Consider the following 16,535-nt stretch of genomic DNA (forward strand, 5'->3'; position numbering starts at 1 on the left):
CGGGCGGCGGGCGGCGGAGCTGCGGGGCCCGGGCGGCGGCGCGGGGCGGCGGGCTGGGCGAGCCCACTGCGCGGCGTCCCCCGCGCTCCGCGCCCCCCTGGCGACTGCGGAGAAGGAGCTCCCCGGGCCGCCCGCAGCCCCGGTGATCCCGGGCGCAGCCCCGCGTCGCCACCATGTCCGTGGCCTTCGCGTCCGCCCGGCCGCGAGGCAAGGGGGAGGTCACGCAGCAGACCATCCAGAAGGTGGGTCGCGCCGGGGCGCGGGGCGGCGCGCGCGGGGGGCCGGCGGCAGCGGGGGGCCGGCGGGCGCGGGGCGCGAACAAAGCCGGGGCGCAGCCGGGCGGCCCCGCGCTCCCCGGAGAGCCCACGCCCACCGGGCCGGAGGCGCGCCGAGGTCCCCGCCGCCTCCCGCACCGCGCGCTCCGGCCCTGCGCCGTGTTGAGCGAGCCGCGGTCCCTGCGCCCCTCGCAGCGCGCGCGGCCGTGGGGTTCGCTCCCGCACCCCGCAGCCTCCCGCCGACCCTGGCCCGGGACGGGCCCGGGGAGCCTGACCTTGGACACGGTGGTGCACGAGGACCTTGGCCAGTTCCTCGCACGTGCGGCCTCGCGCTACCTGACGAGAGCGTCACGCGTCTATTTTCTACGTGCGCTCTCCCATCTCCGCCATGCGCCTGCAGCAGCCGGGCCGGGCCAAGTGGAAGGGCAGCCTGAGTCCCGTCCAGGGAAGGGGTGCACTAGCCTGGAGCGGCAGCGGCCCTGAGGGAGCTCCCAGGCCAGGTCAGGGTGGTGCGCTGGCCCTGGGGCAAGCCTGCGGGCGGCTCGGGGTGTCCTGGCACTGGCCGTTTAGCACTCCACTGTTGTCGTTCCCCTGGCTTGACACCCCAAGTTGTGCAGGAGCAGTGTGGGTGAGCTGGCAGCAGGTGGAGGAGGGAACTGCAGGCTGTCCATCTGCCTGCCTGGTAGCACCGTGAGCCACCTGCCACCTTGGGGTCCAGTGTAGACATCCCCTGGGCTTCTTTTTTATATTTGAAAGACAGAATTAGGAAGAGAGTGGTCTGAATGGCCGCGACAGTTGCAGTGCGGTTGGTCTGAATCCGGAACTCCCACTTGGGGCCCCAGAACTTCCGCAATCTGCTGCTGCCCTCCCGGGCCTTGGGAAGTGGAGCAGCCAGGACGTGGAGCAGCGCCCATGTGGAGTGCTGGTGCCGGGGGTCTGCAGGGGTCTGCAGGGCTCGGCGAGCATCCCAGGGTGTGAGAGGCGCAGGGAGGGCGAGAAGGGCCAGCTCTCCCCGCTGCCTGTGCGTCTGCACTGCCCAGCCCTGCCACTGACCAGAGCCCCATCGCAAGGTAGCAGTGGAGCACTGGACAGCGCTGGGAGGGACGAGAGGGCTTGCTCGGGCTCTGAGCTGCCAGGTGGCCGGCTCTCCTCTGGACCCCTGCCTGGCGCAGTGCCACAGGTAACACAGGCTCTGCCCCGGAGCATTTTGGGATGAGCTGACGTGGACACCCTAGTCCGCTGGCTCCAGGGCTCTGGGGGAGCCGGGAGGCCTCTGTTGGCGGGGGTCCATCCCTTACTCCTTGGGCCTCGTCCCTCCAGACCTCACCTCTCTCATCTCCTCTCCTCTGTGAATCTAAGTTGCCCCTCCCCCCCTTGGCCTTAGGGTCCAACGGCGTCTAGTATACACGCCCAGAGTGCTGAGGCCTGGGGTCACTCCCCAAGTGCCGCTGAGGCCTGGGGTCACTCCCCAAGTGCCGCTGAGGCCTGGGGTCACTCCCCAGGGGCATTTTGCAGGTGAAGAATCAAGGGTTATGGTGTCGTGTGTTAGGCCCTTATTTGCAGTGACACCAGCATCTATACTGGGGTGCTGGTTCAAGTCCCTGCTGCTCCAGTTTTAATCCAATTCATGCTAATATGTTGGGAAAGCAGTGGAGGAAGCTCCTAGGTTCATCCAGGACCGTTCCCAGCCTGGTGAGAACCAGCAGATGGAAGATCTGTCTCCTGTGGCTGCTGCTCTTACAAAATAACCAACCCGTGACATTTTACAGAAAAACTCAGAGAGCACAATGGCTCCCCCGGTTGACCTTCCAGCCCCAGGCACTGGGATTCCATGTGGGCCTCAGTTCATGGCCAGGCAGCTCCACTTCCCATCCCGCTCCCTACCTGTGGCCTGGGAAAGCAGTGGAGGACGGTCCAAAGCCTTGGGACCCTGCACAAATACAGGAAACCTGGTGAAGGCTCCTGGCTTCGGGCAAGCTCAACTCTGGCCGTTGCGGCCACTTGTGGACTAAGTCAGCAGACAGAAAATCTTTCTCTGTGTCTTTCACTGTGTAAATCTGGCTTTCCAATAAAAATAAATAAATCATAAAAGAAAACGAGAAAAGACATGAATGGGAAGGTGTGGGGCTTGTGGTACAGGCAAGGGGGGTTGTCAGGTCACTCCTGCCGCTCTGTAACCGCTGTTGTCCTGCATGTCCCAAAGGACACTTCTCAGGCAGGGCCCCCCGACACGCCCTGCACCAGCTCCGGGGAGGGGCTGCAGTGGGGGTGCTCCCCCAGTTCATGGCCCCGCCGCAGCTCTCCTGGGGTGCCCTGCTCTGCTGGACACCTTGACTTCTGTGGGTCTTGCAGTGTGTGCGGCTGTGGCAGCCTCCAACAGGTGTCGGGGTACCCTCTTCCTGGAATTCACCGTGTTGGCGTGCTCCCGCCTGCCCTCTGTCCGAGCTGGCTTGCGCCCTGCTGTCCTGCGCTTCCTGGTTCTCCAGGGTGGTTTCTGGAGAGGACTTTGGACGGACACTGACTGGGGCTGTGGCTCTGTCCCATCCGCTGTCCTCCCTGGGCCGTTGCTAGCGTGTTCAGGCCACCTGACCTGCTCCTGAGGCCCTGGCCAGTTACGGGAAGCCGTTCAGCGGGGGCACCTTGTGTCCGCGTGGGCTGGCCCGCCCTTCGATCTGTCCTTGTGCTCTGTGAGGCTTTGCTAGGTTAGAATTTCTCAGAGCCTGTCCCCGTGTCCACCTGCCTGTCCCCGTGTCCACCTGCCTGTCCCCGTGTCTGTCCACCTGCCTGTCCCCATGTCTGTCCACCTGCCTGTCCCTGTGTCCACCTGCCTGACCCCGTGTCCACCTGCCTGTCCCCGTGTCTGTCCACCTGCCTGTCCCCATGTCTGTCCACCTGCCTGTCCCCGTGTCTGTCCACCTGCCTGTCCCCGTGTCTGTCCACCTGCCTGTCCCCGTGTCTGTCCACCTGCCTGACCCCGTGTCCACCTGCCTGTCCCCGTGTCCACCTGCCTGTCCCCGTGTCTGTCCACCTGCCTGTCCCCGTGTCTGTCCACCTGCCTGTCCCCGTGTCCACCTGCCTGTCCCCGTGTCTGTCCACCTGCCTGTCCCCGTGTCTGTCCACCTGCCTGTCCCCGTGTCTGTCCACCTGCCTGTGCCCTCTGTCCACCTGCCTGTTCCTGTGTCTGTCCACCTGCCTGTGCCCTCTGTCCACCTGCCTCACTCTAGCCAGCCCTTCCGCACGGCCTTTGTTGCACCCCGTTACTGTGGACTTGGCGCCCCCGTTCTCTGACCCACGAACTGCATCATTTTGTGTGTCTGTCAGCTTCTGTGGTCTCAGTCTCGTGTCAGAGTTGTGTCCACATGGTGGTGGCCCTGTGTGTGCTACGTGCTGGCCGCACCCACCACAGGGAGCCTCAGTAGCCCTAACCTTGTGGGCTGTACCTGGTGACGCCCCCATCAGAGGCCCTGGCCTGCACGCGGATCCTGCTGCTGCAGCCTCACTCCCTTGTTTTGTTTTGTTTTGTTTTGTTTTGTTTTGTTTGTCTGAAGATTTTTTTGTTTTTATTTGAAAGGCAGATACACATAGAGAAATGTCCTCTGTGTGCTGGTTCACTCCCCAAGTGGCCACAGTGGCTGGCGCTGCGCCAATCTGAAGTCAGGAGCCAGGAGCTTCCTCCAGTTCTCCCATGTGGATGCAGGGTCCCAAGGCTTTTGGCCGTCCTCAGCTGCTTTCCCAGGCCACATGCAGGGAGCTGGATGGGAAGTGGAGCAGCCAGGACACAGACCTGCACTCCCGTGGGATCCCAGCGCGTGCAAGGCGAGGATTTAGCCACTAGGCTATGGCTCCGGACCCAACCTCACTCCTTTCTCTTTGCTGTGTCTGGGCTATCTGGCACTGCTGTGTCCTGGTGCTGGGAGGGTGCTGGTAAGAGCAGTTGTCGTCACTGACCTGGCCGCCTGTTGAGCCTGAAGGGTGCTGACGTGCCCATCTGTGGTGTGCTGTGCCCCTGCATTTCCCTGGAGACCTTTGGAGGTGGAGGGCACCTCGTCATCCTGGTGATCCCCAGGAGCCGCGCGCCCTCCCCGCCTGGCAGGTGCACGGGGCAGGCGGCTCCTGGCCAGCAGCGCCCTCTGGTGGCCAATTCAGACCCACATCCCGGCCGTGTGGGGAAGAGGGGAGGTTACCAACACGGGAACAGCAGGACTGTGGTGTGTGTGCCTGAGGCCACCTGGCAGCTCTTAGTGGGGCACCAGGCGCTGGGCCTTCTGTAGCTGTGCCTCTGCGGGAAGGCCTGTTGCATGGAAAGGTGGCATGCTAGTGAGGAGGCCCATGGCATGGCCCCGGGCTGTGGTGCTTCTACCTCCTTCACCCTCTGTCTCCGCCTCCTCTCACACCCCACTGCCTGGGGCCATCTTCCTGGCCTTGCCCCTGCCGCTGCCCCCCTAGGCTGCGGGTGGAGGAAGTGCTCCTGGACATGAAGCAGAGCTGAGTTGGGTGCTGAGGTCCCTGCTGTCCCCCTTGTGGGCCGCCAGGGTTTGCCCCCGCCACCTTGGGCCCGGAGCCTGGGCTCTGGCCACATCCGTGCTCCCGTGTCACTGGAAGAAATTGTCTCAAATCTGGAGGTTGGATTATGCCCAGGGGCGTGTCTGCGCACGTGCAGGACACACAGAGGGTCAGCCAGCCGGTTCCATGGGACTGTCTCATGTCCACACACGTGCAGGACACACAGAGGGTCACCCAGCCGGTTCCATGGGACTGTCTCATGTCCACACACGTGCAGGACACACAGAGGGTCACCCAGCCGGTTCCATGGCACTGTCTCATGTCCACACACGTGCAGGACACACAGAGGGTCAGCCAGCCGGTTCCATGGGACTGTCTCATGTCCACACACGTGCAGGACACGGAGGGTCAGCCAGCCGGTTCCATGGCACTGTCTCATGTCCACATACGTGCAGGACACACAGAGGGTCAGCCAGCCGGTTCCATGGGACTGTCTCATGTCCACACACGTGCAGGACACGGAGGGTCAGCCAGCCGGTTCCATGGGACTGTCTCATGTCCACACACGTGCAGGACACACAGAGGGTCAGCCAGCCGGTTCCATGGGACTGTCTCATGTCCACACACGTGCAGGACACGGAGGGTCACCCAGCCGGTTCCATGGCACTGTCTCATGTCCACATACGTGCAGGACACACAGAGGGTCAGCCAGCCGGTTCCATGGGACTGTCTCATGTCCACACACGTGCAGGACACGGAGGGTCAGCCAGCCGGTTCCATGGCACTGTCTCATGTCCACACACGTGCAGGACACGGAGGGTCAGCCAGCCGGTTCCATGGCACTGTCTCATGTCCACACACGTGCAGGACACACAGAGGGTCAGCCAGCCGGTTCCATGGGACTGTCTCATGTCCACACACGTGCAGGACACACAGAGGGTCAGCCAGCCGGTTCCATGGCACTGTCTCATGTCCACACACGTGCAGGACACGGAGGGTCAGCCAGCCGGTTCCATGGCACTGTCTCATGTCCACACACGTGCAGGACACGGAGGGTCACCCAGCCGGTTCCATGGAACTGTCTCATGTCCACACACGTGCAGGACACAGAGGGTCACCCAGCCGGTTCCATGGGACTGTCTCATGTCCACACACGTGCAGGACACGGAGGGTCAGCCAGCCGGTTCCATGGCACTGTCTCATGTCCACACACGTGCAGGACACACAGAGGGTCAGCCAGCCGGTTCCATGGGACTGTCTCATGTCCACACACGTGCAGGACACGGAGGGTCAGCCAGCCGGTTCCATGGGACTGTCTCATGTCCACACACGTGCAGGACACGGAGGGTCAGCCAGCAGTTTGCAGTTCCCTGCTCTTCCATCTCCCAAGAGGCATCAGCAGTGGGGGAGGGCAGCGAGGGCCCCCCAGCCTACTGGCCTGGTCCTTTCCCCCTCCTTGCCCACCCAGCCTGCATGCTGCCCTGTCTGTTGCTAGTGTGACCGACCTGTGGTGGGTGCTCTGCAGGTGGACTCCAGGGCCTGGTGTGCGCCTTCTCATGGAGTCGCTCAGCTGGCTCCTGCTGGGCATATACCCAGCAGTGCAGGGTCCTGTGAGGTGGGCAAGCCCGACCCTGGTTCACTTGCGGATGTACGCTAGCCTGGTCCCACATGGCAGTGAGCACAGCTCGGAGACCCGCCAGCCATGCCATGGTGCCTACTCCCCTGCTCCCCTCTGCCCACCAGATGCTGGATGAGAACCACCACTTGATTCAGAGCATCCTGGACTTCCAAAGCAAGGGCAAGACAGCCGAATGCACACAGTGAGTGTGTGGGCAGTGGGCGAGGGGCTGGGCAGTGGGTGTGCAGGCGAGGGGCTGGGCAGTGGGTGTGCAGGCGGTGGGTGAGGGGCTGGGCAGTGGGTGTGTAGGCAGTGGGTGAGGGGCTGAGCAGTGGGTGTGCAGGCGAGGGGCTGGGCAGTGGGTGTGCAGGCGAGGGGCTGGGCAGTGGGCGAGGGGCTGGGCAGTGGGTGTGCAGGCGAGGGGCTGGGCAGTGGATGTGTAGGCAGTGGGTGAGGGGCTGAGCAGTGGGTGTGTAGGCAGTGGGTGAGGGGCTGGGCAGTGGGTGTGCGGGCAGTGGGTGAGGGGCTGGGCAGTGGGTGAGGGGCTGGGCAGTGGGTGTGCGGGCAGTGGGTGAGGGGCTGGGCAGTGGGTGAGGGGCTGGGCAGTGGGTGTGCGGGCAGTGGGTGAGGGGCTGGGCAGTGGGTGTGTAGGCGGTAGGTGAGGGGCTGGGCAGTGGGTGTGGCAGTAAAGGACTCAGGTGGGCTGCTCCCCATCCTTCCAGGTTTTAGGTGGCTGCCCTGTGGAGTAAGGTGGCTGTCTGGCTCCCTCGCCCTTCTCCCTCTGGCTGCCTGCCAGCCTCTGTCCATTTTTGCCTCTGGACAGACTAGGGCCACCTCCCCTTGTCTGCCTGGTCCATGCTCTTGTCATGGGATGGAGCCTGCTGGGGACATGGCCAGAGCCTAGCTTACTGCAGTGGGGTGGGGGGCTGCTCAGGTGTCCCAGTGGGGTCTGTCTGGTTAAACTTGAGATTCGGGGCGTCCTGGGGGCAGGCCGCTCTGTCCTTCAGCCTGAGCTGCGTGGCTCTTGCTGCAGGTACCAGCAGATTCTGCACCGGAATCTGGTGTACCTGGCCACCATCGCGGACTCCAACCAGAATATGCAGTCCCTGCTGCCCGCGGTGAGTACGACTCACGGGCCACGCAGCATCCCAGGGACACAGCCTTGCAGGGCCAGGACAGCTGGGCCACCAGGGCACACTGGACGGGTGCCGCTGGGAAGTCAGCCTTACCAGGCTGCAGGCCGCAGCGGGGGCAGCGTCAGCCGGGATGGTAACAGACCTGGCCCACTTCTGTGCACTGCTCACTACAGTGGACGGAAGGAGAATGGGGGGAGCGGGCGTACATGGCAGGGGTGCATGACCATTCAGGGGGTCCTCCCCAGGAGGAGAGCTTGGCTTTTACTGCCCAGCGTGTGTAGGTCAGCACGGTGCCTGTTCAGCTCTGGAGGCATACCCCTCGTATGGTGTCACCTGCCCCGGCTGACTGGCTCCCTGCATGTCATTGTCCCACCGCCCCTCCCTAATGCGAACCTTCCTGTCGTTTGCAGCCACCGACCCAGAACATGACCCTGGGCCCTGGTGCCCTGACACAGAGTGGCCCCGGCCAGGGCCTGCACGCCCAGGGCAGCCTCAGCGACGCCATTGGCTCAGGCCTGCCCCCGACCTCCCTCTTACAGGGCCAGATTGGCAACGGTGAGCACGCGGGGCAGGGGCCATCGGGGGACCCCTTGCTCCCCACTCCCACAGGGCTGGGGGTGGACACCAACACACATGTGCAGCCCTGGGAATAGACACACTCCTTGCCGTTCTGGGGAAGCCCAGGGTGTGTCCGGGTCAGAGGTGGTAATGTCTGCCCCGCACCACAGGCCCCAGCCACGCGTCCATGCAGCAGACGGCGCAGAGCACGCTGCCCACCACCTCCATGAGCATGTCAGGCAGCGGCCACGGCTCGGCGCCTGGCTACAGCCACGCAGGACCCTCCTCGCAGAGCGTCCCCATGCAGGGGCAGGGCCCCATCAGCAGCTACGTGTCCCGCAGCAATATCAACATGCCCTCTAACCCAGGTACCCGGCGGCTGTGCCCACTTGGATGCGGGGACAGGGAAGTACGTGGGCCGTCTTGGGGTCCCTTAGGTGTGGGGTGCTAGGAGGGACATGCACAGATCCGAGCCGGCACACGGGGCCTGGACCCGAGGAAGGGCTGGGCAGGACTGACCGTCCCCCGGCAGGAAGCAGCCTGCCCAAGGTGGAGGGAGCTGGGAGGACCGCGTGGGTTGCCGATGGCCTGGGGAGCGGCTGGTCCCAGCACAGGGTCCCCTGAGTGTGACAGGCACAGAGCACCATACGAGGCCTCCTCAAGCTGCTGTGGAGCTCCATGGTGAAGACTTGCTTTGTTGAAGGAACAGTCGCTGGGTGCTGGACATGCATTCGTGTGTCCAGCCCTGCCACGCGGGTGCTGAGCAGGGCCAGGACCAGAGGGAGGTGGTCCACAGTGAGGGGCCTGCTCTGGAGTAGGGACCAGCCAGTCGGCAGCACAGCATGGGCGAAGTGCTGTGTGTGCAGGCACGTGAGGACCCATGACTCCCTGCCGACGTGGGCTCTCTGGCCCTGTGCCCAGCAGCTCCCTACGGGGAGCCAGGCTCTGCAGGGAGTGGGTGACATGGCACTCCTGGCAGCAGCTCCGCCCTCACACAGAGGCTCCCGAGCCAGGCTGAGCAGCTGGACGACAGTGGGGGTCTGAGCGTGGGCGCCTGACAGCCACAGGTGCCATTCTTGGGGCCAAGAGGGGAGCGGAGGGGGGCATGCAGCCACAGCGTGGGGATGTGGGTAAGGCCTGCGCCGGGTGTGACTGGGCTCCGTCATGTCACGCAGTTCCCATGATGCATCAGCAGGCGGCCACATCGCACTACAACTCGGCGCAGGGCGGGAGCCAGCACTACCAGGCCCAGTCATCCATCGCCATGATGGGCCAGGGCGGTCAGGGGAGCGGCATGATGGGACAGCGGCCCATGGCGCCATACCGGCCATCCCAGCAAGGTAATGCCCAGGACTGCTCGGGCTGCAGGCCTCTGCTGTCCTTGGGAGGCTCAGTGCCGGGTTTGGAGGGGAGCAGGAGGTCGTGGCGAAGGTGGTCCAGGCTGCTGAGTGCCCCCCGTCCCACCCACAGGCTCTTCGCAGCAGTACCTGGGCCAGGAGGAGTACTACAGTGAGCAGTACAGCCACAGCCAAGGCGCCTCGGAGTCCATGAACCAGCAGTACTACCCAGACGGTGGGGCCCTGCCTCCCCCCCCCGGGTGTGGATGCCAGGTCCCAGCGGAGCCTCCTCGGCCCTCTGTGCATCTTGCGGTGGGGGACAAGGGCCAGCCTGGCAGTGCATGGTCCTCTGCCGACAAGCTCTGGCACCTTCTGCCACCACCCCCTCCCCCTGCCTCGGGGCTGGGCGCTGCCGGCAGCCATCCCGGCAGCCTCACCTGGCCACGAGCTGGTGTGCGCACTGCAGCTCTGCCTCAGGCGCTCACCCTGCACTTGGCTCTCCTGTTGTCAGCATCAGCATTTAGTGGTGGTCAGGGTGGCTGGGTTTGGAGTGCTTCAGGCAGGAAAGCAGCATCAGTTCCGCCCCCAGGGCTATGTGGCCAGGTGCCCTGCTGCGGCCATGCTCAGGTGGCCCTGCTGGCGCTGTCCCCAAAGTCCCCTGTGGGCAGTCACGGTCACAGCACCCCCTGGTGGCGCCACCCCCAAAGTCAGCTCATTTTCCCAGCCAGGACTTGGCCTCCTAGGAACGCAAGAAGTGGTGGGAAGAAGGGAACGGACGCCTGCAGTTCCCGGCGCAGGCCGGGCAGGCCAGCCTGGGGAGACGGCCTGGGCCCCGGGGCTGACGGTTGTGTGTGTCTCACAGGCCATGGTGACTACACGTATCAGCAGTCATCCTACACGGAACAGAGCTACGACCGCTCCTTTGATGAGTCTACACAGCACTACTACGAGGGGGGTAAGAGCGTCCACTGGCACAGGAGGGCAGCAGCATGGACACTGGAGAAATTGGTGGAGGGGCTGTGAGCCACTCAGAGGCCAGGATGGCAGGACCCAGGCTCGCCGGGAGCTGCTAAGCCAAGCGGGTGATGTGTGCTTGGGGTGTGGCCCCTTGGAGTGGCCAGGGGACGTGTGTCTCAGGGCTGGCATCTGGCCAACTGGCCCTGCTTGCCCAGCAGGTAGCCTGTGTCGGTGGCAGATGCTGCCTAGCCACTGCAGAACATCAGTGGCTCGCTGGGGGTGGACTTGGGAAATGCTACAGCTGGGCAGGGCCAGGTGGTCAGCTGCTTGCCTGGACGGCCTTGGCAGTCACAGGTTCCTCTGGCCAGAGGTGGGGGGAGGAGGGTGGCCCGACAAGACCAGTGCAGGGAGAAGCACCTGCTCTCAGGCGGCGTCAGAGGTCGCGTGGCAAGATCCAGCACCTCAGCTGTGTTCATTGAAGACTCGTGTTTATTTGAAAGAATTAGGAGACGGAGGAAGAGAGCCTCTCTCCATGGTGGCCTCTCAGGTAGCCAGCAGCTCCTCCCGGGTCTCCCTCTGGGTACGGGGGCCCCAGCACTGGACCAGGCCGCAAGCAGGGAGCTGGAGCCTGGGCAGGGCAGCCAGGACTTGAACCGGCCCCAGCCTGAACTGTCTGTCTGCTTGCTTAAAGGATGTATTTACATGGAAGAGTTAGAGGAACAGAGGTCTTGCATCTGCTGCTTCTCCCCCCAGATGGCCACAATGGCCAAGGCTGGACCTGGCAGAACCCAGGAGACCAAGGGTTTGAGCCATTTCCCAAGGCCGTTGGGGGATATGGCTCTGAAGTAGACAGGACTTGAACTAGTGCCCACACAGGATGTGGGTACTGTAGCCAGCGGCTTAACGTGTCGCACCACAGCACCATTTTAGTGAGAAGGGCACTAGCTCCCATTCTCCAGGTCACTTCCCAAGTGACCTCAGTGGCCTAAGCTGGTGGGGTGACCCAGTCTGGAGCCCCAGGAGAGCATGCTGAGAAACTGAAGTTAAGGCCATAGCTGGGACTCGAACCCAAGCCCTGCCATGTGGAATGTGGGCCTCTTAGCCCCTGTGCTAAAGCGCTATGTCTAGGTCACACCCCATAAGGAAAGCTTAACTGTGCGTGAGTGTATGTGGGAGTATATGTGTGAGTGTGTGTGGTGTGTGAGTGTGTGTGGTGTGTGTGTGTGCGGTATATGTATGTGAGTGTGTGTATGTGTGTGTGCTGTATGTGTGTGAGTGTGTGTGTGCTGTATGTGTGTGTATGAGTGTATGTGGTGTCTGTGTGGGTATATGTGTGAGTGTGGGGTGTAGGTGTGTGTGTGTGGTGTGAGTGTGTGTGGTATATGTGTGTTGTGTGTGCTGTGTGAGTGTGTGTGTATGTGTGTTGTGTGTGTGTATGTACGTGGTATATGTGTGTTGTGTATGAGTGTATGTGTGTGAGTGTGTGTGGTGTGAGTGTGTGTGTGTGTGTGTGGTGTATGTGCATGGTATATGTGTGGTGTGTGTGTGTGTGAGTGTGTGTCCCAGCCATGGCTCCTGTACTAGGTAAACCCAGACCCCCTCACCTTCAGGGCCTCGTGGGGCTCTCGGGGGGCTCTGGGGGGGCAGTGCTGCAGGAAGTGGCCACGAGGTCCTGCTCTTGTCGGCGGGCCCTGGGGTGTGCATGGGCCACCTTGAGGCGCAGCCCCAGGCCCACGAAGCTTCTGGGAGGGCCCGGCTGCTGACACTTGGCTGAACTGGCTGGTGACCCAGGTTCACCGTGAGCCTTTCCCCCTTGGCTGGGGGCTTCTTGCAGAAGGAAGCGTAAAGTGTAGGTGCCCGTGGCGGTCAATGGGGGATGAGGCACTTTGTCTACAGAGAAGGCAGGGCTGGGGCCACAGAGGAGGGTCCTCCGTCATGCTGCGTGTTGTAGCAGGGGGTCCTGCCAGCACTCACAGGAGCCCGGGGCCAGGCCCCAAGACCACCAGTGGCTCACCGCATGGGCCCAGGGCCACCCTCGGGACTCCACACGCGGGCCCAGGGCTGCTGCCCCAGGGCCACCCTTAGCACCCCGCATGGGCCAGGGCAAGGTCTCAACCTCGCACTGCTACATGGGAGTGCTGGCAGTGTTGATTTCCGGCGTAGCCGAGGGGCTGCCCGGGCTGTCACCCGTACCCTGCCTGTGTGTCCTTGGCTGCTGTGGGGGCTCCAAGCCACGTCGGCTTCTCTCGTTGTTTCTCACTGGTCGGCGCCCTCAGCTGTCCGGCAGTCCACTCAGCAGGAAACGCGAGACTCTGGCCCCGTCCTCACCCTCACAGGCCACAGCACAGGGGCTCAGGACGCCCACCCGTGCCCCGTGTTCTCCTGGGTCCTGTTAGTCTGGTTTCTCCTGGCTCCCTGACTGTTCTTGAAGCAGGAAATGGGGGCAGTGGGGCGCCGGAGTCAGCTCCCTGGGCCGTGACTGAGCCCTGCTCCTCCTCTCTGCAGGAAACTCCCAGTACAACCAGCAGCAGGCTGGCTACCAGCAGGGCACTGCCCAGCAGCAGGGCTACTCTGGGCAGCAGTACCCCGGCCAGCAGAGCTATCCTGGGCAGCAGCAGGCCTACGGTAAGGGGAACCCCGGGCAGCAGCAGGCCTACGATGAGAGGGGTCTGGCCACAGTGAGCTTACAGTAAGAGGGCGTCTGACCTCACACACACCAAGGACGTGTGGTGTCCAGCCTCGGCTCTCACCCTGCCTGCACCTCAGCGTCTTCTGTAGGGTCTGGACGATGCCAGAGCCCCAGCTCAGTGTAATACCCTTGTGTGCCCGGTCTCAGGGAGCCCGTGTGGTTGCTGTGCACCCCGTGGGAAAGCTCCATGACACAAGCTCCAGGCCCTTCACATGGCAGTGCTGGGAAAGCTGGGCCTGCGTGGTCCCGGGGCGTCAGCGGGGGTTAGCGGAGGTGGTTCTCTTGCTCCTGCGGGGTCTCTGTTCTTGTGAAGTGTCAGTTTTGTGTTCGCAGCAGCCCCGTAACGGCCCCCAGGTGGTTCCAGGGCAGCCCCTCAGCCCCGACGTGCTGTGTGGACTCCAGGGCAGCCCCAGGGAGCAGCTGTGGCGTCGGGGTGGGGGCAGCCCCGGGCCCCACAAGGCTGGAGAGGCCACTGAGAGACCGTGCGCTGTCTCACCATATGGAGTTGGGGCCACATGCATGTGGGGAGGCTGGCAGGTGGGTGGGGTGGCCTCACACACCCCGTGTCCTCTCAGGGCCAACCCAGGGAGCACCCTCACAGTACTCCAGCTACCAGCAAGGTCAAGGCCAGCAGTACGGGAGCTACCGGGCCTCACAGACAGGACCCTCCGCCCAGCAGCAGCGGCCCTACGGCTACGAGCAGGCAAGCTTCCCGGGGGCCCCAGGCATGGCCATGCAGCCCGTATGTCCAGGCATGCGGACGGTCTCACTGATCGGCTTGGGAGGGTTTGAACTCGTTTTGTGTATGTGCCCACTGGCTACGGACACCCTGGGTCTGTCGGATTTGTTTCTTCGTTCACTCTGCAGGCTCTTGGTTGTCCGAGCCCCCTCCCCCAGGAGACATCAAGTGTGGCCTTTGTGATCAAGGGCTGGGCAGTGCCAGGCACACCTACAGGTGGTGACAGTTCCAGAGAGAAGCACTGGGCGGAGGTTTGGCAGGATCCCCAAGGGATTGAGGGGTGAGCAGGGGCTCTGAGGACGCAGCATGGCGGAGTGGCACAGGTAGACAGACAGAAGTGCTGGGCACACAGTTCGGTATGGGGCAGGGGCTACTGTGGGGGTGTGACATTCAGGTCAGGGGGCCGTCGCGGCCCAATAGGTGAGCCAGGAGTGCAAGGAGCCCGGGTGCTTTTCAGCTCCTTAAGGTGACGGAAATGTATGGGAGAGCCAGAGCTGGTGTTGGGCACGGTACCGTTTAGTTCCCTCTGAGACAGGGGAAGGCAGAGTTGTGGGGGCCTCGGGGATGTACGGCCAGGCCAGACCGAAGAGGTGGGCAGGGCTGAGATGAGCCATGAACAAGGTGCAGGCAACACCAGGGCAAGGATTCTGTGCCCAGGGCAGCTGTTACAGGTCCAGGACAGGCAGCAGGGGAGCAGGTAGGGCGTGTGCCGGCAGCTGCTTTGCAGAAGCTTAGTTGCAGGACTGCTCTCTGCCACTGTGGTGCCAGGTGGGAGGCCTGAGTGACAGCTGACTCTGCCAAGGGCGTGGCAGAGCGCGGTGCATTGTGGGTTTTCCTCCATGAGGAAGGTGCCAAGTATGCCCGTTAGCTCACAGAAGGCTGGGTTCTCCTGGGAGCGGGCATTTGCCAGGCATCAGAGAGCAGTTGAGAAGTGACTGGTCATCAAGCCATAACAGAACCCCTGCCCAGCTGCATCCTTGGGTACTGGCAGTGCCTGTGGGTGCCCAGGACACCCCGATTGTGACAAACAGGGGTGTCCCCAGCTCTTGGCTAGTGGCTCCCTCTGGGAACATGGGGCTAGGCCCAGCTGTGTTGGGGGGTGGCTTGGGGTGGCTGCTCCCTGGGTTGCTGGGTTGCAGTTTTGGGGTGTCTGCAAAGCAGGAGCGGGAAGAAAACTGGCTCCCCAGAAGCCCCCCCCAGCTCACTTCCTGGCTGTGCAGTCTCTGGCAGCGCTGGGCGGAGAACCTGGAAGTGACGTCATCGCAGCAGAGGCCAGCTGTCCCACGGCTGTGCTGACCACAGTGCTGTCTGTGGATGTGTTTCCATGTCCCCCTCCTGGTGCTGGGCATCTGTGGTCCCTCTTGCCCGTGACTGCAGAGGGTGACCTGTCTCTCCCTCTCTTTCAGGGCCAGTATGGAAACTACCAGCAGTGAGGACCAGCGTCCTTGGAGCGCTCGGGTAGCGTGTCCGCCTGGGGACAGATGGGCCAACAGCGTGTCTGACGGACTGACCTGATGGTGGCCCCTTGGCTGCCATGTCTGGTTCACACTGGGCACGCAGCTGAGCGTGCCAGGGTACTGTGTATGGTACCCTGCGTGGACCCTGGTCCCCTCGCTGCCCTGCCGTTTTCCAGCTGGCTGCGGGGTCCATCAGCGACAGGCTACATAAGAGTTGCCACCTCCCGTCTGCTCTCTGCTCACTCACAGGTTCGAATGCAGCTGCGACTCGGTAGACCGTGGACGGCCCCTTCCCGCCCAGGGGTGGCTTCTGACTCAGTGCAAAGATAAAGCTTGCTTTGTGTGGACGGCGCCTGCTGACCCGGGCTTCCCTCCAGCTCCGTCAAGTGAAAGGTGGATGTGCTTGTCTTACAGAGGACACTGGGTCAGTGAGCGCACCCCGCAGAATCCATGGGGGGTGACTGCACAAGCAGCGTGGCACAGCCGAGGCCGGGTGCCGGGCTGAGCTGGGCCGCTCGGCCTGCGTCTGGCGGCCACCCCTGGCACAGAGGGTGACGCGTGCCCTGACCTGTTTCCGGATTTCCGGGACTGACGCCGTGTGCCCCAGCCCTTGTGTGAGGTTCCTCCTGGGACCTGCTTGTCTGGACCGGCCAGGAGGATCTCCGTGGGGTGACCCACACCCCTCTCATCGGATGCTGCTCCATTCTTCGCGGCGAAAAGGGAAGGTTTGCGTGGGGAAATCTGATTGGCTTATGCGTTCCTACAGTGTGAATCCCACTGAATCTACACTCTGTGTAGACCCTGATGGCAGCGCACCCCGAACCCACGATCGTGGGGGACGCCCCACCAGCATAACAGACCTCTCTGGAAGATGCTCCTCCGTTCCCAAGAAATTCGCAAACTACCAGCGGAAGGCCGGCGGGCGCGGCTGCTGCTGCTCTTTCACGGGTTAAGTTTTGCATTTTAAAAATTCCTTCCTGACTGAAATTGACAGCTGTGGGGCTTCCATGGCCTCCCCACATGTCCTGTGTGGACAGGGCCCACGGCTCCCGTGGCAGGGAGAGCACCAGCCTGGCCACGGCAGATCCTCCCAGCCTTCCTCGGTATGCGTGTCTGCAAGGCTCGACCTGGTCAGCGCACAGTGCCCGCAGCCGGTGGGGGGCAGAGCCGTGCCCGCAGCCAGCAGGGGACTCAGCCCTGCCGTAGCCAGCTGCCCATGGGCGGGGGCGTTGCCCAACAGCTGTCAGCGTGCTGGAAGCTGCCCCG

At 63.3% G+C, this 16,535-nt stretch overlaps 1 protein-coding gene across 1 annotated transcript; it reads left to right on the forward strand.

Moving 5' to 3' along the window:
* Positions 1-167: 167 nt before the first annotated feature.
* On the forward strand, positions 168-16,363 carry SS18L1 (SS18L1 subunit of BAF chromatin remodeling complex). The gene is made up of 11 exons (XM_040988149.1): positions 168-242; positions 6,522-6,598; positions 7,430-7,514; positions 7,943-8,087; positions 8,261-8,458; positions 9,266-9,430; positions 9,561-9,662; positions 10,290-10,382; positions 12,890-13,009; positions 13,649-13,776; positions 15,219-16,363. The coding sequence occupies exons 1-11, from the start codon at positions 174-176 to the stop codon at positions 15,243-15,245; spliced, it is 1,209 nt and encodes a 402-aa protein (XP_040844083.1). The 5' UTR covers positions 168-173; the 3' UTR covers positions 15,246-16,363.
* The last annotated feature ends 172 nt before the right edge of the window (positions 16,364-16,535 follow it).

The sequence above is a fragment of the Ochotona curzoniae genome, unplaced genomic scaffold (assembly GCF_017591425.1).
Source record: "Ochotona curzoniae isolate NIBS_2020 unplaced genomic scaffold, NIBS_Ocur_1.0 contig_48, whole genome shotgun sequence".
Classification (NCBI taxonomy): Eukaryota; Metazoa; Chordata; class Mammalia; order Lagomorpha; family Ochotonidae; genus Ochotona; species Ochotona curzoniae.